The 27511-nt window shown below is 39.8% G+C and overlaps 1 protein-coding gene across 6 annotated transcripts in view; it reads right to left on the bottom strand.

Moving 5' to 3' along the window:
- Positions 1-27511, bottom strand: part of DST (dystonin) — a 397214-nt gene that overhangs the window by 366126 nt on the left and 3577 nt on the right. For all 6 annotated transcript variants that reach the window (XM_073000291.2, XM_073000297.2, XM_073000283.2 and 3 more), the window contains exon 3: positions 170-358. In XM_073000291.2, the coding sequence (XP_072856392.2) occupies positions 170-358 (189 nt within the window). The remainder of the gene's footprint in view (positions 1-169; positions 359-27511) is intronic.

Here is a 27511-nt window from a genome sequence, read left to right as displayed (position 1 = left end):
ATCTACGTTACTGACAAAGAAGTAGATTTTTGGTTTCAGCACCTGCTCATTAGTGAGCTACTATCGATTTTAGAAGTTCTGTTTCTCACATTGCTTGAAGATGATATCCAAAATCAAACTTTTTACGCTCTATAATATTTTTATAGTTCACTGAGAGTGGAACACTTACTGGCTTTCGAGTTGGTGTGACTTGAACAGAATGGTAGAATTCCGGTTGTACTCTGCTGGCTTTTTTGATTTTTCTTTTTTTGACAGATGTTTCTTGTTCACTCAGCTGACGTGCTTCTACTAGGGGCTGTGTTTCTTCAAGGCGAGGGATTATACGTCTTCTAATATGGCGTGGACTTGGTCTAAAACCCTGTGAAAAGGAATGGAAAGGGCTGATATAGTGTCTGATAATTCTTGTATTTTGGGTATAATAAAGATATTATATAAAGTTAGAACCAGTAGTCTTATGAGCTTCTAAATATTACTCAATGGTTAATATTTGTTTAAATTAAGCTTTTTTTTCTCCCTTCTGCATTACTTTTTCTCTGAGAAATCAGGGTAAGTGCTGAGTAGGAATGTCTGACTAAAAAAACAAAGATTTATTTCTCCTTGATGCATGTAAATAATCTGTTAATAAGGAAAAAAATTCATTGCTTGCATTCTAAAATAATTAGATAAGAATGAGAGAAAGAGATCGGTCAAGACATCTATAGCCACTCACCTCACTGCATCAGTGAGGGCCCCTCAGCTTCATGTGTCCACCCGTGCATTTTATTGTCCCAACATGTGAATTACATTAGGCCCCAAAACTGGACAACCTTGGGTCTAATCTTACTCATATGCTGGGACAATAAAATGCAGGGATGAAGACATAGTACATATGTCATCCTGAGTTTCTTGAAAGGAAGGTGGGTTTAAAAAATACAATACATAAACAAAAGCTATCCAGTGCAACAAAATACAGTATACTATATTTGCCTTATGCTGGGGACAATTCTGAAGAAACATCAGGTTTCAATGGCACTTCAGTTATAGTTGGGCCCACAAGCAAAGTCTACATACTTAAGACTAAGAAAGTGCATGGATTTCAATTACTCATATGTGAAAATACAATCTTGCCATATTTCTGTTTTGTTTTTGAAATTATAGATTTATGGGCAATTCTGCTTCTTTTGTGGTCAAAACAGAAATAATAAAAAGTGGAGCTTCCTTCAGAAATCATTTTTCTTTATTTGTTCTTGCACAAGGTTTCTCAGCTCCTCAAGTTTCATACAGTCACTTGGGAGATAAGGACATGCTTCAGTTGCAAGCTGACAGCTTTGAAGCACTGGCCAAAATCCTTTTACAGCCACTGGCATCAGGCAACCAGTGTAAATAGCATGCAAATGAATTAAAGTAAACAAAGTTTCTAATGATGTTATGGGTAGTGGAAATGATGTTGTTCATATGAAAATGATGGTTGTCTTATATTTTGGAAATACGTTATAGTCCAATAGCACACAGTACCAGTGATTGTAATATTTTTAAGTTTACAAGAGTTTAGAATCCTAACCCATTATTACTATGATGTTTTATTCGTCTGGGGTCTTAGAAGTTCTAGGCCACTAGAGCTCTAAGCTATGCCAAACATTATTCATAACAATCCTGTTTATCATAATAATGGAATTTAGCCAAATATAAGTCTGCAGATCTCTGAAGTGACAAAGGGGTATAAAAGTAATGAGAAGTCATAATGAGGAAACATTCCTTGGAACACCAGACTTCTGTAATTGGCAAGTTCTAGAAAACAGATTAGGGGAAATCAAAGCAGTTTAAACAGTTGTAAATATGTGTAGATGTACAGACATACACAAACAGAAAGGCAGGAGGGCATTCGTCACAGATCCATGCTTTTTTGGGCACCAGACATCAAGAACAACAATCATCATGAAATTTTCTCCATAGACAGTGTAATTGGTATGGTTGGGCAGTATAGAAAATGTATTATTTTGTGCATATATCTGATACTGTGCTTAGAGGCTAAGGAAGTTATTTTTAATATATTTTACTTTTAACATATTTGATAATTTTAGCATGCTTTAAGGCTAAATATTTATTAAAGTGATCGTGCTTTTACTTTTAATATTTTTAGAGATGTATTCTCTGTCCTTTGTTTTTAAATATGCTTCTTTTAGGCTATGAGTTCCTTTATTTTTACAAGATTTGATTTCAGCCTACAAATTAAGTTGTGTTTGAATGTCTACAGCTTCTCATAGTTGTAAGACTGTTTCGATGGAAATCACACCTCTAACTTTTCACAAGTTGCGAAGATGTATTTTTAAGTATATGTGCCTACAGCTGGAAGACTTTTATATTTAACAACAACTCTGAAGTGATTTTGTGCATATGGAACATAGAAGCAATGTAGATAAATCAAGCTTATAGAACTAGACAAGCTAAAGTTGCCTGGAATTATTGCAACAATGAAAAGATTCAGATGAATATTGATATGACCACCTGTGATTGTTTAGTTTCATTCTGGGATTAACCCACAAGTGAGATAAATTACAGCTGTGACAAACAAAGGCTTCTGATTTTTTTCCTGGAGGTCTAAGAAATTTCTGTAGGACTCTTGGGTAAGGTCAAGTACAGTACAGTACCTAACTTCTGAATCTAACACCTGTGGCAAGGCAGCCAGGAAATCTGACACCCAGTGGCAAAAGCCTGCAAGTTAGGAAGTTAGCATAGGCATTTGCTGATCAGCACCAAGTTTTGCAACTTGACATGCAACAGCAATTGTCCATACTAACTTCTCAACCTGCTATAATTTACCACCAAGGTTTACACCAATTTTGTTATGTTGGTATAAAAACAATGAGATTGTGCCCACTGTGTTCTTGGAGAGAAAATATTGTACAATGTTTTCATTCGGAACATTTAGATATAAACCTTATTTGTATTAGTAGTAGTATGTGATAATTGTTACTGAGCCACTACAAAAGCAATTTTTTTCTAATTCAAGAAAAACAATATGAAGTCCATTGAAATAATGAATAGGCCATATAATCCAGACAAGTTTAAAAGGTCTTTTAAATCACCTTGTTTTGAAACAAAAATACTTGTTTCAAAGTCTAGTTAAGTACTTTGAGGCTCATTGAAGCCAGTGAGGTAGTTAATAATGGCAGGAATGTGCTTTGGTAGAATTGTGGTTCTCATGCTCATTTTGAAATTCATTGGTCATGAAATAATTTTCAAAGACCAGAGAGTTAAGTAGTAAGAATACCTAGGCCTCATCAAAATCAATTTTGACAGGTGTGCCACCCCTTCGAGGCGGGACAAAGGGTCAAGAATCGACCTAGGGCCCTCCTCCTGGGTGGGTGGGGCTTTAGGATGATGTAGGGGGTTGGTGAGGCCACTGTGGGCCTATAGGACAGATCGATAGAAGCAGGGGTCCCCCATGACCAGTGTGCAGCCTCAGGATTGGCCCCCCGAAGTGACGTGTCACCCCCACGGCCCTATAGGACAATGCGGAGAGGTTGGAGGGGTTTGGCTACAAAAGGGGTGGCTGTAGGGCTGAAACTCCACAGCGGTGGTCTTGGGGGCCTTGGGGAAATTTATTGGTTTTCAGGGGAGTTACCACCAGGCTGGGAGTGGGTATGGTTAGAGGATCCATGGACTGGGAAAGTGGAGAAACTAAGGATCCCTATGGAGGAGGCTGACGCCAGGAGAAGACAAGAAAGCAGCCCTAAACCATATTATTGGGGAGAGAGGGAGACTAAAGAGTGGAGAAAGAAATTGAGAGAGGAGAACGAGAGAGTTGAAAGAGAACAAAGGGAGAGATTAGAATGGAGAATCTGGGAGATGCAGCCGAAGGGGCAATTGGAGGACTCTGGCAGATGATCGATCCCGCCCAAGAGCTTGCCTGGGTGGACCACCGAGATGAGGACACAATCCCCTTACTGGAAGGGGAGAATGGACCATTACTGAACCCTAATGTATCCCTGGACTGGCCAGGACCCTGGAATGTTCAAGAGGGAAATCCCTTTAAAGCTGATGAGTGGAAACCTTTATCAGACCCCTTGGCTGACAAGGAGAAAGGTTGGAGCACGTTTGCTGACACTGGATTTCTGTTAAATAAATGCAAGAAACGTTACACCAATTTCAAAGTCTTTCAAGTCTAATGATTTATTTGGGAATCATCAAGAGCCAGGGATTGAACCTATTTACCCTGGGTAAAATAAGATAAATTCCGGTACTAAGCAAAATAGATAGTAGATAGATTGCATATGCTAAATAAAAAGGAACAAAATATGCAGCCCACCTATTCCAAGCAAAATAAAATACAGTGGTGCCTCGCTTAACGGGTGCCCCGTTTAACGACGAATCCGCATAGCAATGAAGATTTTGCCATCGCTTTTGCGGTTGCATTGCGATGTTCCCTAAAGGAAAAATTGCATTGGGATGATGGCTTCCCCCCCCATCATCGCAAATGCCCCATTTTTGCACAGCTTGCAATGGGGGGGAAGCGATCGTTCCAGAAAAGAGCCGGGAGCCATCTTCCCCAGCCCCTCCCCCTCCCCGCCTTACAGCTGACGGGCGCTGCTCTTAGAAGCTTCCCCAGCAGGTACATAGGCAGTGGAAATGCACTGGGGAAGCCTCTGAAAGTGGCGCTTTTCCAGGGTGGGGTTGGGTGGGTGGTGGCAGGGACAGGCCCGCCACCCCCCGCGCCACCCCCACGGCAAAGCACCAGTTTCAGAGGTGCATTTTCACTGCTGAAAAAGCCCCAGGAGGCTTCCGAAAGCGGCACTTTGCCGGGGTGGGGGTGGGTGGGGGTGTGGTAGGGACAAGCCCACCACCACCCCGGCCCCCCAGAGGCCCCCTCGCACCGCTTTTGGAAGCCTCCTGGGGCTTTTTCAGCAGTGAAAATGCACCTCTGAAAGTGGCGCTTTGCCATGGGGGCACGCAGGGGGGGGAGATCTGGGTTTAAATCCCCATTCAGACATGGAAACTGACCAGGAAGGGAGAGGACTGATGAAACCACTTGTGGCAATCACCCTGCTTTGGCTCATGTACTAGGTTATTTGCATGTACCAATGAGAGCTGTTGAGAGGCGGAGCCAGAGAAACCAGAAGGGAGGGGTAAGTCAGAGTTTGAGGAGTTCAGTCAGTGAGAGTCAGAGATGAGAGTCTGAAGTACAGTAAAAGTCTCTAACAACTATCTGTGATAGTTAGAGAGGGTGGCAGAGTTAGGAGTTAAGAATGTGGAACTTATAAAGAGCTAAGAGATTTAAGTGTGGAACAAGTTATTACTAATCTAATGAATACATTAAAGTCTGTGAAGAACCTGTTTAAGCCAACTGTAATCAATAAACCTGTGTTGTTCAATTTTATACTCAGCTTGGACCGCAATCTTTCTAATTAAAGGGTGTTGACAGAGGTCAACTGGTGGCAGCAGAAAGGAGAGAACATGTGGTGGGCCTCAGGCTAGGGAAACAACCTGGGAACACATGAGGGGCACATCACACCACTCCTTGAATATTTCACTTTCCTTGAATGCCCCATTACAATATATTACATTACAGGTCAGTTCCAATTTGATAGAACATAACATACAGTATAAATGTGAAGAGAGAGTAAACCTGCATTGTACAGGACACAGGGCTTCTAAACACAAAGTTGCCTGATAATCCTATTGAATACTGTGGGCCTCCTTCCATGTAAATTTAGCAAGGGTTCTTATGAACAAAATCCATACAGTACTCCGTATCTTAGGTGGCTGTACTCTGTGGGATACAGCCTTGGAGAGCTAACAGAGCTTGGCTTCCTCAACTGAAGCAGCCACAAGAAGTAAAACAGAAGGAACTCATAAAAGAATTATCTATTAGAATTAATGCAAGAAAACAGCTGTCTAATCTCTTCATAGATACTAAATCTAAGGTTTGGCAATACAGTGGAACCTCTACTTATCCCTATCTATGAATAATCCAATTTATGAACAGCTCCGTTTGCAAAATTTTGCTTCTACTTGCGAACAGAGCTTCAAGATACAAATGAAAAAAGGCAGGGGGAAAGGGTGGGAAATTTCAATTGGCTAACTGTTGGTGGCAAAGAGGCTTTGGCCCCAATGCCTCCTGGGGGGTCTCCCACCGCCGTGATCGCCACCTTCGAAGGCCTCCCAGAGGTCCCCCATCACTGCGATCACCACCATTGGAAACCTCCTGGGGATCCCCTGCCGCCGCGATCACTTCCCGTGGCAGGCCTGGTCTATCAGGGCTTCCCCTGGCAGGCCCGGTTTACCAGGGCTTCCCCTGGTAGGCCCGGTCTACCCCAGGAAAGCCTTGTAGGGGTGGGGAAGCCCTGGGAGGCCTCTGACGGTGGTGATCGCAATGGCAGGGGACCCCCGGGAGGTCTCCGATGGCAGCGATTGTGGCAGCCCAGGAGGCTTCGGACGGGTAATGTGCTCCTTTTTAAAAAAAGTTGTTCTGGGCGGATTTTGGAGGGTAGGTTTGGGCTGGGGGGGTTATGCTTCTGTTGTTGTTTTTTGTTGTTTTGTTTTGTTTTGTTTTGTTTTTTCAATCCCAGCGCGGGATTTGCTCCAATGTTTATTTTTGGATATATATTTTTTGTTTTTTGTTTTTTTGCAGTCCCAGCGTGGGACTTGCTGTGTTTACTGTATTTTCTTTTATTTTCTTTCTTTCTTTCCTTCCTTCCTTCTTTCTTTCTTTCTCTTTCTTTCTTTTTCTTTTCTTTTTTTTGATATTTTTTTTCTTCAGCCTGAACAGATTAATCCATTTTCATTACATTCCTATGGGAAATGGAGCTTCTATTTACGAACGTTTCAACTAACAAACATCTTTTGGGATGGATTAAGTTCGTAAATAGAGGTTCCACTGTATTGGATCACTGAAAATTTATAAATAAGATAATCTTCTTCTTTTTTTTTTATTTTTTTTTTTAATATTTTATTTTATACACACAAAAAAAAATACACAAAAGAACACATACATAACAAAAATACAAAAAAATACAAGTAATAGTGCTTATTATAAACTAAATTCTAATGTGCACCCCATACCCACGGGACTCTATTTACTATAATAATTTTTTTCTTACAGATTACCTCTCCAAAATTGTATTGAGTATTCTTTAGAGGCTTTCCCCCTTCCTTTCACTAACACAAATTCCACAAATTTACCCCAAATATCATAGAAATTGTTACATCTTATTTCCCCTCTTTTTATTTTAAGTTCCATAGTCAATTTATCATTTAATGCAATGTCCCATACTTCACAATACCAGTCTTCAATTTTAATATAATTCTTGTCTTTCCAAAATCTAGCTATTAATATTCTAGCACCTGTCATAAAATTAGTGATTAATTCTTTCGAGTGATGGTCCAGATCTGTATTATCAAAAATTGACAATAAAGCAATTTTGGCATTAAAATCAATATCTTTACCAAATATATCACACATTTCCTTAAAAATCAATTCCCAAAATTTCTTAACCACTTTACATTCCCACCACATATGAAAATACGTACCAATTTCCTCATCACATTTCCAACATGCTTTGGAGTATGTTGGATTTATTATATTCAATTTTACAGGAGTCAAATACCACCTTAGACAGATTTTAAAAAAATTTTCCTTTATTCTTGTTGACATTAATCTTAACACTCTCATCCTCCACATTTTTGTCCAATCCTCTATTTTAATATCTGTTTTTAAATCGTTTTCCCAAATTAATTTTAAACCTTCTATTCCCCATTCTTTTTCCTCTTGTTCCAATATTATATTATATATTTTACTTACTATTCCTTTCAAAGTTGTATCTTGCATATCTTCATGTGATGACAGAAATTGTTCGTACTTAGTAAGTTCTCTACATTTACCATTAGTTTTCAACCAATCCTTTGTCCAGGTGTCTAACTGAATAAGATTATACCATGATAGTTTATTAGATTGCAGTTTAGACATAATCAACTCCTTCGATCTCATGTTACCCATCCAGTCCTTCAATCTTGCAACCCTTTTATTCTTAAATAATTCTACTAAATCCTTTAAATTTGTAGGAAAGTTTTCTGTCTCAGTCACTAGTTTTAATGGTGAAGTTAAGGGACAAAACTTCTCTTTATATTTATTCCAAATATTTAACAGGTTTCTTAAAAAGGGGTTTTTAATCTGATTTATTGAACTTCTCTTTAGTATATTAAACAAGTATCCTTCAGCATTTCCATTTATTTCTGAAGATTCCATCTCCCACCAAATTAATTTTTCTTTATTGAATATAATATCTCCAATAACTCTTAATTGATTTGCTATATAATAATTTTTAACATTGGGCATACCTAAACCTCCTTTTTTTTGAGCCTTATACCAATATCTTTTATTTATTCTAGATTTTTTGCCTTGATTACAAAATCCATTAATTAATCCCTGCCAATATTTAAAATCCTCTTCTTCTAATCGTATTGGGAGCATCCTAAATAAAAAAGTGATCTTCGGTAATATTTTCATCTTAATTAAAGCGATTCTCCCAAACCATGATAGTTTCAATTTGGCGTACTCTTGCAATTTATCTTTAATTTCATTTTTTAATTTATTAAAATTTTTCTCTTTTAATTTTTGAGTTGTTCTAATTATGTTTATACCTAAATATTTGATAAGATTACACATTTTAACGCTATATTTATTCACAAACATGTCTTGCTCCTGTATATTATAGTTAAACATCATCATTTGTGATTTTTGCCAATTAATCCTTAAACCTGTTCCCCAAATTTTTCTAAATGGTTTTTAATGTTTTCCATACTCTCTAATGGATTTTTAATAGTCAGTAAGGAATCATCAGCAAACAAATTAATTTTAATCATTTCATTTTTACCTGTTCCTTTAATTAATTTATCATTTCTTATTGCGTTAGCTAATAATTCTATAATCATGCAAAACAATAAGATAATCTTCTGAGTTCTCTATTCTTGCAATGAATGGATCTCACTTTTTTTATGTTTACCACTGTCAGCTACCTGGAAAGAATTCTATTATCATAAGACACTTTAGCAGGAAACTGGACTTTAGTGAGGATTCCACCTCCTCCAGTCTACTGGGCATGACTATACTTTCGCTCTAATAGACTTTCAATGGATACTTCAGATTTGCTGATGTAAAGAATGGAACCCTGGTTCGTTTTTCTGCTGCAAGCTTGTGTTGTATCACCAAAGGCAATTAGCAGATCAGTGGGCAGTGGGGGTAGAGGAAGAGAGCTATTTGTTTGCAAAGTGGGAGGAACTGCAATTGGTATCTTTATGATCTCTGTCCCATGTGAAATCTAAACTCTGTTTTGCTTTGTTTACAGCCTGGCTTCATGAGCCAAGGACATTACATTTGCCCCTGTCTTTGAATTATTTGCCTTAACCCTGAGTTTTGTATCATCTTTGCCTCACAAAGAATTTCAGAGAACTTGAAAGCCTATCTTATTTGTACCTTTAGTGATCCAATAAAGAAAGTGATTGCCTAACCTCTGACATTAAGTTAGAATAAGAATTTAAAACTACACAGCCTCTAAGTTTGCACAGTAGCTGCTGTTCTCTGCCCTAGGTGCTGATCCAAGCAGTACGCTTCAACGAGTGCTAACTGGCACAGAGAGTGGCACACCTGGCATCCACCATGTAAACATTTATGATACTTGTATGTTATCATGTCAGTCATCCCCAAATCATTAATGCAGCTGGAGAGGGTGGATGCCTAAAAGTATCCTTAAGTTGCAATTCAAATTAACTTTCAAAGGGTAGCTACATTACTTATTCAACATCTATAACCCAAACCACAAAAAAAAGTCTTGTGCCATCTTTAGCACCAACTGATTTAGTGTCTGATTCAAATTAAGTTATACATGCACATACCCAAGGGAACTACAGGCACAGTGAGAACTTTCTTTTATGTCTTGGATATTCCTCTACCAAAGAGCAAACTTCCTTTTTCAAATGGAACAGTAATTTTTCTCTTTGACATTGGAAAAACCTTCAAAAGGAAGATCTGACTGCTTGTAGATGATTTTTCTCTTGCACAACACAAACTACATGAGAACAAACATTACGAGGTGTACCGCATGTGATTCATCTAAATGAAACGCTGAATCTGAAGTCGTAAAAGTAAGATTCAAGGCAATATTTTCCTGGAAGCAAAATCTAAAAGTGCTGTGTTTTCCATTTGGTACAAATAATTTAACTGTAAAGCCGACTAGAAGAATTTACAAATAATTAGTGTGTTTTAAAGTAAATAAATAAAATACAGAACATTTGACAGACTTAAGAATCAAAGAACATTGTTTTACACCAAAGAGAAATGTCTTTCAGTGGTAGTTTGCAATGTGGCATGAATGGGAAAAATTATTTCTTAATATAAAAATTCCCATTGGCACTGTGAAAGCCTTTTGCCTGAGCCTATGGCACTGACCCTATGCACAGTTACCAAGGAATACTTCTGACTATACATACACAGAACTGCACTACACTTAACTTTTTCTTTCCTAGTTTAAGACTGCAATTCAACACTCATTCATCTGAGAGATAACCTCCATTGTATGCCATGTGAATTTCTTCTACGTAAACATGTCTAGCATTGTACTTCCTGAATATAAAATCAACTTTATGATTCTAAAGTAGTAGCAGCAGCAGCAGCAGACAACTGGCTGGATAACTCAGTGGTTTAGGTATCTGGCTGGAGAGTCAGTGGTTGGGAGTTTGATTCCCCACTGTGCCTTGTAGGAGGCACAGTGTGGCCTTGGGCGAGCTGCACAGTCCCAGAGCACCTCAGAAGGGAATGGTAAACCATTTCTGGATATTCTCCACTTGGAAAACCCTGAAAAGGTTCACCATGTCAGAATTGACCTGATAGCATATGATTAGTAGAAGTAATAGAAGGAATTGCAAACAAGGACAAAAGTAATGTTAGCCTAAAAGCAAATTTCTCAGATTTCCATTGGTGGTGGAGCAAAATGTCTCATCAACTATTTATATGAAAATATTACATTTTGTTCTTGACTCAGCTGAGAAAAACATTATAATTCAATCCTTGACTATTTCAGCATCAGATTCTGATAATGCCAGGTGCCAATATAATTCTATTATCACTGTAAAGGCAGTATATTTTTCAGCACAACCAAAAAGACAGAGAGATGGAGCAGAGAAAGAAATACTGTGAAAATTGCTATCCATCAAATTAGGTCATAATCTGGTATTTTATGGTCAGTTGCCAAACTAGGATATCTGTACTGCCTCTGATTTTACAAAATGAAAATACATTCAGCTGCCTGAAATAATCTGAGACTTGTTAAATTAAATTAATATATGAAACATATACATGATGCTTGAGTTGTTAATATCAGCAAAGGATTGACTAACATAGAGGGCTATTAATTTTTCGCTAGGCAGCACTGGTCAAGATGGGAGAAGTCATATTACTCCTAAAATTATGATAGCATTACAGTATTTGGACTCAATATTCTGTTGTTAACCCCAAACTATCTCATTTTGTGTTTTTTTTAAAGTGAAAGAGTTTAAAAGATCTCACAATCCCAACCCTGCTGTTTACTTATACTGTGTGCTAAATCATATTCTTCTACTGTAGAAGATGCATTTGTTTATTTATGTGTGTGTTTTAAATCATGTACATTTTATGCTGTAAAGACAGATTCATCTCCAGCCAACCAGCTCCCTACCTGATTGCAGTCATTCTGCATTAGCAATATGAGTATTCAGACAATAAGAAGGAGCCTTATAATGAGTCAGATCCTGTTAGCCTTGGGCTTCCAGTTGCAATGGACAAGCAATTTCCAATGTCCAAAGCAAAAGCCTTTCCTGTTGTCTCAGATGCAGTCTGACTCAGAGATTCCAGAAGCTCTGTATTCTTTCCATACTACTGAGGGAGACCTACCTCATAAGGAATCATCCTCTGTCTTTTATCACCCCACCAAGCCTGATGTCATTTGTGTCTGCCTGTGTGTCAGTTCTCATCTTTAGCAGTGTAACTGCACTTAGACATGGCCTAGTAACTCTGCAAAGGAAGTATTGTAGAAAGCCTACATGTACCAAAAGACACTCTTTTACATTACTAGATGTAACGTCAATAGTTGTTAATATTTAGGAGGCGATACACCCACAAAATAGTATCATAATGATCGTTTATACACCCATGTATATTTTAAAGTTTTATTCCATTAATTATCTCCCAATCTTCCTCCATAGCACTAGAGGCTGCATGCATGAGGACTGCAGAAGCCTTCATTCCCGTTCAGATCAGAGGCACCTCTGCTTAACTTCGCCTCATAACCATATTTTAAACACAATCTCTGTCTCTATTGACAACCGTGCCTCTTTATTTCAGTCACAAAAGCGAAATTTGACCCTTTTAGCCCCACAGAATACACAGATGAGCTCAGATGGTGCTGTTTCTGTCTGCACCTCTAGAGAAATGTCGGCTCCGTTTTACCTGTGAGCCCAAATTATTTTCTCGGGCGAGCCTAAAATTCATAGGCTGCTCTTGCCTGCAATTTTTACACTTCTTAGGGAGCCATCTCCACCAACCTAATAATTCCTTACAACAGTCTAGAATCTCAGGGAACAGCACCATCTAAAATAAATAGCTAGAAGTGTACCTGACGCATATAGTCTTGGTCCTTGAAAAAATATAGACACAACCTCAGGCACAACAGAGCAAAATACAAGCTTTCCAGGATGACAGGGGAAAAAGGGAAGTTTAATAGTTGTTTGGGCTCACTCCAATTCTGATTTAGTTGCTCTATATTTTGTCTCTATTTAGTAGACAGCTGGGCAACAGACAAGAAGGTAGGAAATCGTTGGCCCATCAGATGTTTTGGACTACAACTCCCGCAAAACCTTGCTATTGGCTAGCCTGAGTGAGAGTGATGGGGGTGGTATGCCAAAATACTTGAAGGACCAAGTATTCTCCACTCTTGCTGTGTTAAGCATTTGCCCTTTTCGTTTTTTTTTTAAACAATCCGTCACAAGAAATAAGTGCTCAAGTGCACTAAATATTACTGAAGTGTGATGAGGGAAAGGGAAACTTTCACAGTTAACAAGGCCTTATTATGAGGGAACCTTGCCCTCTCCGGGATAAACAACATTTGCATTAGAATTTCCTTTTGTTTCTTCTAAGGTCTCCTGTGAGGTTTGGGCAAACACTCTCCCTCCTTTGAACCCTACCTAGCCTCAGTTGGAATGGCCAACGGTTTATTCTTTCCTTAATAATAGACATGTTTCAAACTTCTCTCTTTGGCCTCCACGGTTCTTTTACAACAGTGTTCATAGCAACTTCCTTAGGTTTAACCAAACTATCAACAGGCATCATCAGATCTCCTACCATTGGGGCAGAAGCAACATGAACACTCAAAAACTGTTTCACTTGTGAAATACCCAACCCAGGCTGGGCTCCCAAACTCGGCGGCCCAGATCTCTGTGAACTCGGGCAGGCAACTGGCTCTTCCTACAACTGGTTCCAGGGGAATCTGAACACGGCCTAGTTTCTCTATTAGCTTCACGAGCAAATCTTTTATTTTATTTTATTTTATTTTATTGTATTTATTTATTTATTTATTTATTTATTTATTTGATTTATATCCCGCCCCTCTGGTCTGGTTTTCTTTTCTTTTCCTTTCCTTTCTTCTTTCTTTTCTCTCTCTCTATCTCCTCTCTCTCTTCAGTCTCTCCCCAAGTAAGGAGGTTTTCTTCTCATTCCACTCTCTTTTGGCTACTTCTGGGGGCACTTTGAAAGTAACCCATTCTCCAGACCATGGGCCTTCTTTTACTATCTCCACCCAGTCTTTCTCCTCAGCTCTTTTAACCTCAGTCACCCAATACTCCCAATTAACTCCCCTTTCCCCTCTTCTATCTTTTTATCCTCCCCCTTTCCCGCCAAAACAGCATCCATTGGTTCGCTCTTTCCCAGCCTTTCTAATGTTTCAGGATTTAAATCAAAATTCCCAGTCATTCGGTCCATCAATTCCTTCAGTTCAGCCAAAGTAATGTCCTCTAATCTCTTAGGAGTAGACGGCACACTTGTCTCTGTACCGCTGTCTCACAATCTGTCACAAGAAATAAGTGCTAAAGTGCACTAAATATTACTGAAGTGTGATGAGGGAAAGGGAAATGTTTCACAGTTAGCAAGGCCTTATTATGAGGGAAGATTGCTCTGTCCAGGATAAACAACATTTGCATTAGAATTTTCCTTTGTTTCTTCTAAGGTCTCCATAAAAGGTTCTTCCCTTAACCAAACAATAACAGTTACATCCATTAAAAAAAATAAACATTTAAACATGCACAAAATGACACAGCCATACAGTGAGAGCCACATAGCTACTTAGGAGAATTAAACAGCCACAAACTAGGAGGAAGATGTCTGATAACCACATTAGTTGCTGTTAGCAAAATCACTGAAGCTTTGAGGGGGAAATTTCTAGTGCTTCTCCTCTGTCCCGATGCATTTTTGATCTGAGGAGTCATTTTAAAATGTACCTGTGCTTAGCTGTGCTTCCACTTCTCCTACAGGGTTAGCCCGCTGCTTGGGGCTGGGAAGGGCCAAGATCTCTTCATCCTTAGAAGACAGAATATATGCTGTTTACTCTCCTGGTATTCTGAGAGAGTGCTAACAGAGGTGTCACAGTCTGACCAAGTCTCCTCAGACCTGCCTCCCTCTGACACAGACTAAAGTAGCTGAGCCTCCTCTTCAGAAAGGGACCAGAATTCCCCTGGAACAGGCTGGAGCTCCCGATTTCCTCTTCAGAAGAGGGAGCTCAGCTGCACAAGGCATGACATGAACTGTCTATTTAAGACCAAGCTACCCTCAGGTACTTTGCATTACCACAGGGATAACTTGCAACGCTATGCTCTCCCTAAAGAAATCTCTCCCAGCTAGTGTAGGGACTGCTGTTAGGCTGAGAGGAAACAGGGAAACCTGTGTGGGTGGCAGATGATGTCTTAGTCCCTCCTACTCATAAAGTCATGGGGTTTAGTCCATGCAAGTTCTGGATCCACAGCAACTAGTGAATATCCATGAATGGGGCAAATGATAGTCCAATATCACATTTGATGGATAAATGGTGGATAAGGTGGGTATTTGTAAAGGCGTAGAGGGCAATTAGACTGTTCATTTATGGAAAATCAATAGCAATTTTCAGCTAACAGATCTCTGTGCATTTGACATTTTCACTCCAACAGATCATTCCACCGGACACATATACACCCTTCCTTTTGTATTTGCTTTCTCAAATAAATAGAATTATTTTTAAAAATCCATTACAGCTTCTAAAGGAGCTTCCCACCTAGGTCAATTCCAAATGATTAATTTCACAACTGCTTTTGAGTTGAGCACTCAGCCTCTGCCAAAGCATTAAAGAAGCACAAGAGAGTCAGAAGGTTCACAGAAGGACATTGCCCAAGCCTCTATCTTTCCTAATGGTGCCTCCTCCTTTTAGAATTGTAATCTGTTATTATATATAGACTAACCAGTAATGCAGTTCAGATTACAATGAAGACCTAATGTAGCCTGACATCTCTAGAACTGATGTCAGCAGGATATAGTACTCTGGTGTTTCTAGGCTACCCAGTATAAAGACTAGAGGAAAATAGATTAATTTATCTAGTTTATACAAAGTCAAAATGAATTCAGCGATATAACTTCAGTTCCTCTTCTTTGCTGGGCACTTTGCTAGAAAAAAACAAAAAACACCACCACCTAAACCATCACCAGAGAAATACATCACTGAAGAAAGAGGTATAGAATACTACAGCAAGAAGGAATCCAGTATAAGGTACTTTCCTCTATGAAAACCGACTAGGAGTCTTATACTTGCACTGCAAAAGTAGAAAATCATGCTTGAATCAGTGGAGTAATGCTTCCTGGATTAGGTTCAACAAAAAATAACCCCAATTATATCATAATCTTGATTTCCCCCCCCCCCCGATTTATATAGGGAGCTCTCATTTCTATTTAGTGAATTTTTTAAAAAAGTAGGATCTTTAGCAATAGAGATACTTTGGCTACATAAATGTGAAGTCTAAGGTGAGTATTAGTATACAGCGCTTATCAAAATAATGTTGTGTAGAATCCTCCTGTATGCAGTCATTTGAAAAAGACAGCACACCCTCTTTGTATTCTATGGTTTTGTATATTAGGACATAATAAAAAAATCATCTGCTCTTTAGCAGGTCTGAAAACTAGGTAAATACAACCTCAAATGAACACCAACACGTGACATATTACATCACTTCATGATATATTTTACAAAAAATAAAGCCAAAATGGAGAAGCCATGTGTGAAAAACTAAATACACCTTATGATTCAATAGCTTGTAGCACCACCTTTAGCAGCAATAACTTGAAGTAATCATTTTCTGTATGACTTTATCAGTCTCCCACATCATTGTGGAGAAATTTTGGCCAACTCTTCATAACAATGTTGCTTCAGTTCATTGAGATTTGCGGGCATTTGTTTATACACAACTCTCTTAAGGTCCCACCCCAGCATTTCAATTGCATTGAGCTCTGGATTTGAACTGGGCCATTGCAACACCTTGATTATTTTCTTTTTCAGCCATTCTGTTGTAGATTTGCTGGTGTGCTTGAAATAATTGGCCTGTTGCAGGACTCAGTTTTGGCCAAGCTTTAGCTGTCAGACAGATGGCCTCACATCTGACTGTGGAATACTTTGGTATACAGTTCATGGTCAGCTCAATGACTGCAAAGTGCCCTGGTCCCCTGGCTGCAAAACAAACCCAAACCATCACCCCTCCACCACCATGCTTGACAGTTGGCATGAGGTGTTTGTTCTGATAACCTGTGTTTGGTTTTCACTAAACGTGGTGCTGTGCATTATGGCCAAACATTTCCACTTTGGTCTCACCTGCCCAAAGGACATTGTTCCAGAAGTCTTATGGTTTGTCCAGATGGAACTTGGCAAACCTAATCCATACTGCCATGTTCTTTTTAGAGAGCAGAGCTTTCTCCTGGCAACCCTTCCAAACCAACCATACTTGTTCAGATTTTTTCTAATTGTACTGTCATTAACTTTAACATGTAACATGCTAACTGAAGCCAGTAGAGTCTGAGATGTGACTCTTGGTTTGTTTTTTTAAAAATTTCTCTGAGCAATGCATGGTCTGACCTTGGGGCGAATTTGCTTGGATGTCCTCTTCAAGGAAGATTGGCAAGTGTGTTGAATGCTTTCCACTTGTGAATCATCTTCCTCACTATAAAATGATGGACTTTGTTTGGAAATGGCCTTATAACCCTTCCCAGATTGATGGTCAACAACAATTGCTTCTCTATAATCACTGTTGATATGTTTCTTCCTTGGCATTATATTAACACACACTGGAATGCTCCATACCAGCAAAGTGCTAAAACTGTAGCTTTTATAGAGGGGGGTCCTCAGACTGAAGAAGCTACTTGGATGAGTAGTGAAACATTTCAACCTAACAAGATTGAAGTTTTGCCATGACTCAACTCCCAGATAACCTCACCTGGATGACTGAGAATCTTCACAGATGTAACCCTTTCCAGAGTTTTCCAGGGACAGAATACTTAGAGACGTCTACCATTCCCTTCTTCTGGGTGTGCCTTGGGACTGCGAAGTTTGCCCAAAGCCACACAATCTGTTTCTTTTACTGTAGGATACAGTGGGAAATCAAACACCCGACCTCTGGCTATGAAGTCGGGTACCTGAATCACTGAGCTATCCAGATAGCTCAAATACATAGAGTACTAAGGGTACCTAAACATTACAAAAAACGTGTAATTTATATTCACCTAAATGTAATGACTTTCCCCACAGCATTCTCAAAACTGTAATTTAGTGAAGGTGTGATAAATTCTATGTTGATTCTGCAAGATCCATAGCTGGCTCATGTGACATAGGTCTATTGTTCTTCAGGTTCCCTAGAGATACTTGAGTGAAGTGTCCTAAGGGACTTTAAGAACTAATTCATGATGTATTTTGTTTTGATTTTGCCAAAAGAGCATGACTACATTATAGGATAATACAGGCATGAGTTCAACATATTAGCACCAGGGACGCTAGTAGTTATAGGGCAATACTGCATGTATACTGAAAACTAGGTTCCACTATGCTTGGTAAGACTTACTCCCATGTAAGTGTATATAGGGTTTCAGCCTTAAAATAAGCGTGTCCACAATACCTTCTAAAGTATAAGGAGACCCCAGCTGAGTCACAGGTGCTCTGTGTCAGACCAACCAGCATGAAAACTGTCCCCTGGTGGTTGGTTTAAAATACACTGCTATTGATAAAAAGGCTTCTATGATAGAAATGGTAGTGTTGGGTCTCTGCAGCCTGTTACATGTTAGCATGCAATTGTTATCCTTTTATACTAGGCAGTCAGATAAATTCAGTTAGGAATAACCTTTTTTGCTGAGGAATTACATTTGTTTCCTATACAAATTCGCATTTGTTTCATTTGTTCCATGCAGTTATGCTGAGGAAAATGTGATTATTGTTTTTCTCCAGTGAATTTATCTTCCTCCTTTTCAGGAAAAGTTACATGTCTTATCCCAGGAGCCTACTGAATTGTTACAGAAATGCCACTGTGTTCTGTCAAGCAATATTATGATAATTCATCTATGTTTAAATCAATATGGGCTGTAGTTACTGTGAACTATAATAGCTGCACAGGAAGGAAAGGTTGTCTTAGCCATTCTCATTACCACATTATTGTATGGACCTTGCAATAAATAATATCATCATAATATGAGATAAGATTTTTGTACATAGGTTAATGTTATAATCAGTTTATTAGCACTTAGGGTTCCATAGGAGTCTGTTGCTTTTTTTGCTGCAACAGATCAATATGGCTATTTTGCTTGACATTGTTGGGATGGAAGAAGCTATTTCCACATAAATAAGTACTTCTGTTAATCTATTAGCAGTAGTCTAAACCTCTCTTCTTAGAACTGGATATGGAACAACTGATTGGTTCAAAATTGGGAAAGGAGTATGACAAGGCTGTATATTGTCCCCCAGCTTATTTAACTTATATGCAGAATACATCATGTGGAAGGCTGGACTGGAGGAATACCAAGACGGAATTAAGACTGCCGGAAGAAATATCAACAACATCCGATATGCAGATGATACCACTCTGATGGGAGAAAGTGAGGAGGAATTAAAGAACCTTGTAATGAGGGTAAAAGAAGAGAGTACAAAAAAACGGCCTGAAACTCAACATCAAAAAACTAAGATCATGGCCACTGGTCCCATCACCTCCTGGAAAATAGAAGGGGAAGATATGGAGGCAGTGACAGATTTTACTTTCTTGAGCTCCATGATTACTGCAGATGGAGACAGCAGCCACGAAATTAAAAGACGCCTGCTTCTTGGGAGGAAAGCAAGGACAAACCTCGACAGCATCTTAAAAAGCAGAGACATCACCTTGCCAACAAAAGTCCAAATAGTCAAAGCTATGGTTTTTCCTGTCGTGATGTATGGAAGTGAGAGCTGGACCATAAAGAAAGCAGACCACCGAAGAATTGATGCCTTTGAATTGTGGTGCTGGAGGAGGCTCTTGAGAGTCCCCTGGACTGCAAGGAGAACGAACCTATCAATTCTAAAGGAAATCAACCCTGAGTGCTCACTGGAAGGACAGATCCTGAAGCTGAGGCTCCAGTACTTTGGCCATCTCATGAGAAGACTCCTTGGAAAAGACCTTGATGTTGGGAAAGTGTGACGGCAAGAGGAGAAGCGGACAACAGAGAATGAGATGGTTGGACAGTGTCACCGAAGCAACCAGCATGAATTTGACACAACTCTGGGAGGCACTGGAAGACAGGAGGGCCTGGCGTGCTCTGGTCCATTTGGTCATGACGAGTTGGACACGACTAAACGACGCCGAAACCTCTCTTCTATTGAATTCAGCAACTCTGATGATGTTCCTGATACACAGGTTAACTTGGTGTGTGTGTTGGGGGGGTGTTCTGAGGTGGTATACTCCATTGTGTCATTTCAGACTATGTATAGTGTCACACTTTTAATGTTTACCAGTTTGGAAATACTCCCCACCGGGAGAAGACTAGCACAAGAGATACAGGACCTGGGGTAGAACAGTTATCCTAGATGTGCTTTTTTAAAAATGCTGAGAGTTTTTCATATGTTGGACTTTTACATCACTCTTTCTGAACTGGCTGGAGTAGACCTTCCACTTCACTACTTTTCATAACTACACTTCTCTGCCTTGCCTCCTCCTGCTGCAAATATATAATCAGGTGGTGTAACACAGATCCACAGAACATCTTACTATTCTGTACCTGGCTGTCCTTCCCAGCATCTGGGCAAGCAGGGATATATGTGTCTTATCTTATAATACAGAGCAAAGGTTTGGCACTCTGCAATAATAGATACAGGTTAAGAGAACCCACTGGGAGAAATATTACTTCATGCTGCTCTTAGCCAGCCCAACTAGGCCAAAGCTTCAAGTGATATAATGCATCAACTGAACTGTGATTCACCATTATTTCCCCATTCATAATGCTTCATGATTTTAGTGGGAGAATGTCAGGGTCACAAGGTCTGATGAATAAAGAAACAGAAGCCGCCTAGAGTGGACTTATAGTCCAGATAGGCGGGATATAAATTCAATAAATAAATAAATAGAAGCCATTAAGTGCAGAACGTTCTCATCTTTGTGTTATATAGCAGGTGAGTGGTTGACTGATGGAGTAAATGGGAAATCAAGAATTACTGCAGCATCTAAAAAAGAAAACTCTTGACCAATTTGTTCCATGACCTACATTAACTCTATTTTTAAAGGTTTCATGGGATTTGCTTATGACATTGCCCAGAATAAGTGTGTATGGCATCAGATTTTTCTTCTTCTCATCTTTTCATTAAGAGGAGTGCAATGCCTTCTGAAACCTGAAAGAAAATGTAATGACCACAGTATAAGAGTGTTCTGTTACCAAAGCAAGCCAGCAACATTGCATCATTTAATTGTCGCACTGTCATAAGTGTGCAAAATAGTGTGCTGTCCTGAATAGACTGTTGGATTAGACTTCAGGAAACCAGAGTTTCCCAATCTTTTGGCCTATCCTACCTCACAGGATTGCTATCAACATGAAACGGAGAGAAGGGAACAGAATCACCCACACTACCCTGAGACCTTTGATGGAGGAAAGAAAAAGTGTAATATCATTCCGAACACGTATGCACGACTTTAGACTGTTTGGGTCACACCACATACATTATCTTGATAAGATATTATCTTGTTGTGTTAGAAATGAAGGGCTGAGACTGAAATACAGTGGAATCCCCAGTGAGTTCAGCGAAAGGGTCAGGTTTTAAGCAGACAGATTCCACAGCTTAGAGAACAATCCTGACTAGCAAAGATGGCTGAGGGCCAGTAGAATGATATTAGGCAAACTAAATCAAATGTAAGTGCAAAAGAGCTCATGGGCTTTGTTCTTAAGGGAACCAAATAAAAGGTAGCAGCCTTAACCACTCCCTGACACCAGTTTTCACACATTCATTTTCCTTCTGCCACTTGCTAAAATAAAGCCATTTAGAAAATAAAAAGACAGAGTGAGTCCAGATTCATGTCTGCTTGCCAGCCTTGTCCAGACTGTCACTGGGAAGATAACTGCTGCATTTATAATTAGGGAACAGAGACAGTGCTGGAAAGATAAAACACAGATGCTCAACAATCTGGCTGCTCTATCAGGTGCATAGAGGGCTTCTAAAGCAGGAAAGGTAATTAAGTTAGCTCTCCTGTCAAAACTTTGTGCTTCTCTCCAGTCTGCAGATCTTTAACACATTTTATTTAGCATTTTATAGGTGACCCTTAAGTTATGGGTGCAGATCCCAGGAGTACACCCAATGGAGGTCTACCCTATCTCCTGTTACCAGGCAAGGCGGCCTGTCTCTGTCCACAGCAGATATGGAAAGCCCTTATCATTAACCGTAAGTGTATAGAGCTACCAAAGGGTCAGAAAGATTAGTGCATTTTCCATCTTGCTTTGCTCAGTGACAAGGAATAGGGATGAAAAATGAGACATGGCTCACAGACTGTTTCTTTGATGCCCTGACTGGTCCTCCTTTGATTCCATTTGTTTTTCAGAGAAGTTTGCTCAGGGTAAGTTCCTACTGATCCTGCTTTTACTCTGCATAGTAAAGAAGAACCACTACACCCACACAAACACCCACACCCACACCCCTATCTATAGCTCTATCTGTTGAAAAATTTTATCCATCTTAATCTGCATCTGCATGTCTTGATAGTTATTTATTGTGCATAATAGAATCATGTGCACCGTATCAAGTAAATTTAGCATATAAGTGGCAGAAGTTATTCCTATTCTGAAAGTTATGCCATACTTTTGCTAGACTTTTATACAGTACAGCTGACCAAAGCATATACAGTAAAACTTTTCTAGGTATTCTCCCTCCCTCTCTCCCCCCCTCCCACCCTCTCTAGACCAAAAGCTTTTGTTTCTCTTTGATTGCCTTTTCTCCCCTGACCTTGACTCTTAAAACATTCTGGATACAGTTCTAAATTTCTAGGCAGAAAGTGCATCCAGCACAACTAATTCAAGCCACTTAAAATGAAACATGGCTCCCTGGATAAGCAGCTGCTTGCATCTTCCTATGCTTCTTTCCCCCTGGAATATGTTTCCCCCAAATAAGTACAATTCAGCATCAAGGCTTTGCTGATTTTTTTTCTTTTCACAGGAGTAGTACATACATGGGCATGCTTATCAACAACCCTGAAATTCTCCTAGTGAATTACAGCACAATGCTTCCAAGGCTATTCATTATCCCTCTACTGAGGCAACAAGAATTGTATTTTAAGCTGTTTGTCCTCTTAAGCAGAAAGTGGGTTGACAGCAGTAATGGGTCACACACCAAGGATGGCTTTCACAATTTATATGTGTGCATTTACATATCCATGTGCATGCACACTCACATAGACACACACACAATGCATCAGGAAGTAGCTAACTGAGTGAAAGTATACTGATGGTTGTTGTGAGTTTTTCGGGCTCTTTGGCCGTGTTCTGAAGGTTGTTCTTCCTAACGTTTCGCCAGTCTCTGTGGCCAACATCTTCAGAGGACAGCACTCTGTGCTCTGGTGTAGTTGGCTTGGGAGTGCAGTATTTGTGGCTGTGAGATCGGCTTTTGTCTTTCTCTGTAGATGGGTGATTAGTGTGTCAACAAAACTTGGCTCCCAGCTCTCAAAAATACAACGTGCAAAAGGTCAACAAACTCTACCCAGCCACAAGGACAGGGGATCACTACACACAAAAGACCAGCTAATGACACCCATCAACCACAGTGACAGATAATCTCTTCTCCTTAGCAGAACAATACACCCACAACAAGACACACTAATCACCCATCTACAGAAAAAGACAGAAGCCTATCTCACAGCCATAAATACTGCACTCCCAAGCCAACTACACCAGAACACAGAGTGCTGTCCTCTGAAGATGCTGGCCACAGAGACTGGCGAAATGTTAGGAAGAACAACCTTCAGAACACGGCCGAAGAGCCCGAAATACCCACAACAACCATTGGATCCCGGCCATGAAAGCCTTCGCGAATACATTGAAAGTATACTGAGTTATTGCATCTGACAGTTTGAATTTTCTGTTATCAGAACTACAGACAGGATTTTTAAAATGTGCATTTCATTCACTGGGTGACCTATTTTTAGAATTAGACATGTATAAGTATCTCATCTACATGACAGAATGAATACATAGATGTCACCTCCTGCCATCACAGCAACTATTCAACAGGGCAAACAGCCTATGTAAAGTCTATGAAATGTAAATTCAACTAAACAGCATTTCTCCAACCTAGAAGTAATAAGTGCTGTCATCGCCCCGTGACTAGAATAATAAGCAACCAAATGTTGGTTCCTTTACTCAGGGAACAACATGATGTCACTATCAGGCTCACTAAATCCCAAATATGCCTAGGGTGGGAGGTCTGTTGCCAAAAGAAGCACTCACAATACAATCTATTGGAAAGTAACTTGATAAATCAATTAATCTCTATTAGCCCAGAAAAAGAGAGAGAGAGAGAGATTGTACCAGACTCTAAGACAGTGGATATTAAGGATGTATACAGGCACTAGTGGCAACCTTCCTGTCCATTCCCCTCTGTCAGAGGACAAACATATATAGCTTTACTCTGTTACTCTGCACTCCTTGAGCTAACTCTGGTGCTGGCTCCACTGCACATGTACTAAACTGTGTTCCCTTCAGTTTCCAAATCAGCTGCATTGACTAACCAGGTTTGAAGGAGATTTCAACTCACGCTTGCTTGAATGCACACAGAATGCTCTATGCAATCTGAAACTCTCAGGAGAAGACTGTTACAGGAGGCTGGATCTAGCATGCACAGGGAAGCAGGGATTAGACCGTGTCCATCTCCCTAAGCACTCTGAGCCCTTACACTTTACAGCAAATGCCTGCACTGTGCTGTTATGTCCATGTGCCACCATCCCACCTCCTCCAGCTCTCTTGCCCCCAAAAACATGAACATGTAGCCTCCCCACCACTGCCAAACACACTAGATTTTTCCTCCCTGCCTCTGTAGCTCAGTTGCACTTCATGCAGCCAGCCAAGCAGTTGAGCAGCAGTCTTTGGACAGAGGATTTGAGTGTTTGACCAACCATGGACTTGGTGGAGCCCATGCACCCTTTGGGCCATACAGTAACCACCAAAATTAATTGTTCAGCAGAGGGGTCCTACATAATAGGAAGAGGATTCTAAAGGATGAGATCAGGATTAGGTTTTCGGCCCCTGCAACATAATAACCACAGTCACCAATTTACAGTAGTTTCTCTTTACCTTCTTTACCCAGTTCAAACACACAAAATTATCTCCAGACTTATCAATGTAAAGACTGCCTAGTGGCACTCTGTTCTGTGCCTGCCAAGGGGCCCGTGTGAGTTGCACTGAATAAAGTCAGTTTTGAGCTTGCAAAAGGAATTGTCCCATTTTCAAAATAAAAAACCAATACGGGCTGCCGTATTGACAGCATGCAGAATCTTCTGAAATAATTAGATCTTAAAATAGCAGAGAACATGTCTTTAGATCAGATTTTCCCATGCCACCATGTGGTTTTTGCAACATCACACCAGATGAAGAACTCAATCATTTCTCAAACATTTCCACTGCTTTTTGTGATTGGCCTATTAAGGGAATTACTATAATACAGAGTTTACAAAAACAATTTCAATGTACAGTAGTAGTAGCATATAGCATGACATCATATGAAATGGCAATTAAAAATTGGCCAAATGATATATTCTGTTTATATTGTTTTATGTAATCTACTAGTGAATGAGATACATTTCTGCTTCACAAAGCAATACAGTAAGCAGCAAAAAAGACCTTGATAAAATGTTTAACATCGTATCTTCTTCCAATAATAACTAGTGGGTAAATGTGCACACATTTCTTTGTTCTGTTGCAATTGGGAGGGTCCTGTGTCTTTAACTAAGCAGATTTGGGACCCTAGCTGGGGTTATCAGTGCATATGATATCCTCATGGATTTGTGATAACAAATCTCCATGTGGCCTCCATCCTGTATTGTTCTGACTGCATACACAAGTATGCCCAAAGCAAGCAATAGGAAACCATGACAAGGCATTCATTAAATTTGTTCATCCATTTAAAACATCAGGCATGTATACAAAATATATACACTATCCAGACAACCTAATACATCCTTGGTCCTGTGGGTGCCATCTTTTTAATATTACCTTAAACACTGACTGGTGGGTATTTTGTTTCTTTAGTAGACATATGCCTAAGCTTAAACATTAATGATGTACCCTGCTGCATAAATGTCCAAATTAGCATCCTGGGCAGCTGCGTTTCAGCAACTCAATCTTTAGGGAGATCATCAGAGGATCACCAATCTGGTTATCCTGTGATAATTTTTATTTACACTAATGCATACATTTCACAGCTGCGAAAGCTATATGAGCAGCTGTCTTCATTTGCCTTTCCTTGGAATAATCTGTTCCTTAGGCACCTGGGACTTGGGCTGCCCAGTGCCTAAGGCTGCACCCCTGCACACAGTTCAGCTGCTCTTAAATCCCACTGAAGTCAACAGGATTTAAGCAGCTCTGCATGCAACATTATAGCTTAAGGCTGCAATCTTCAAACAGATTACCTTTCATGAGGGTTGTGCTGTGGCAGCAGTTTTAAAGATCAGTTTATATATTCGGGGAGGGGGCAATAATGAGAAATCCAACAGTGATAGTAACTATTTTGTCCTTCAGAACACTTCCCACTAAAATTCTCAGATCTTCTTCTCCTTGAAAATTACAGGAAAAAGCTGGGCTCTCACGCAAACCTCTTCAGAAATTAAAGTTTCAAGGAACCACCAAGTGCCAGAAACTGTGATAGATATCACACAGAGAGAGCTTGGAAACATTAACTTTCCAGCCTGCAACTGCTAGAACCCTGCAGTCATCGTGGTCATTGGGGAACTGTTGAGTGGTACTGCCCAAAAGGTAAATTTTTGCAAGCAGTGCCAAGGACTACCCACTGCAGATTAATAAGATGCTGTGTGGTTTCATTCTAGGCCCCCTGATTAAGGCATACACAGCAGAATGAAGACAGTAGAGATCAGAGGTGGTAGAGTGGACTGTAACAATTCACGCAGCAGATGCAGGATAAAATTCTTAAAGATGCAAATAACAGCCATATGATTTGTCACTAGAAGTATAGTTCTAGATCAGCTAATAGTTTTATTGGATGTCTAAGAGGTTACAAAGAAAGCACCGGTAAGTTTTCAAACTCTTGAGAATTCTTCATCAGGCTGCCTAAGCCATGACCTCTAAAAACTCCCTTATGTGAGTTCCACACTCTGGTATAAGACCTATAATCCTAACCACAATCCTACGTACAAACAACTATACATTTTTATATACAGCCCTGGTCAGCAACTAGTTTTTTTTGGAGAGCCTGTTGACGAGGCAAAGGAAAGCTGTTGCCCAAGGACTCAACCCCTGAAGATTTGCCATCACATTCTGCTGCTAGAAATGTCACTTGCTCCATGTGTCACTTGTCTTTAGGCTAGCAGATGAATGGAATACTGGCATCCCACGGCTTTGGCTACAACTACTTACTTCGGTATTATTATCATATGGATCTGGTCTCCAACTATTTGGTTCCCCAAAGTTATCTGGTGGATTCAGCTTCTGTATAGTAAGTGATATATATTATACTCTGGGAGACTACAACTCCCATAATGCTCTAGCCAGGATGGCCATGAGCATGTTCAGCAGAGGGCTGGGGCCTTATGTTTTCAATCTCTACCTCAGCAATTACATGCCACGTATCTCACTGCCACTGTATTGTGCCTTCCAGCCTTGTTTCCAAATGCTGCTGGATGAGGTAAGAGGGAGGCCATGAAGATGTGATGAATCATAGCAGAAACAAGCAGTTCTTTCAAACCTTAGACAGTTCTGTTGGTATCAACCTGATACATTTGAACACAT

Source organism: Pogona vitticeps, chromosome 1, assembly GCF_051106095.1.
Source record: "Pogona vitticeps strain Pit_001003342236 chromosome 1, PviZW2.1, whole genome shotgun sequence".
Lineage (NCBI taxonomy): Eukaryota > Metazoa > Chordata > Lepidosauria > Squamata > Agamidae > Pogona > Pogona vitticeps.
Note: the sequence above shows the minus strand (reverse complement) of the source record. Positions and strands in the feature narration are given on the sequence as shown.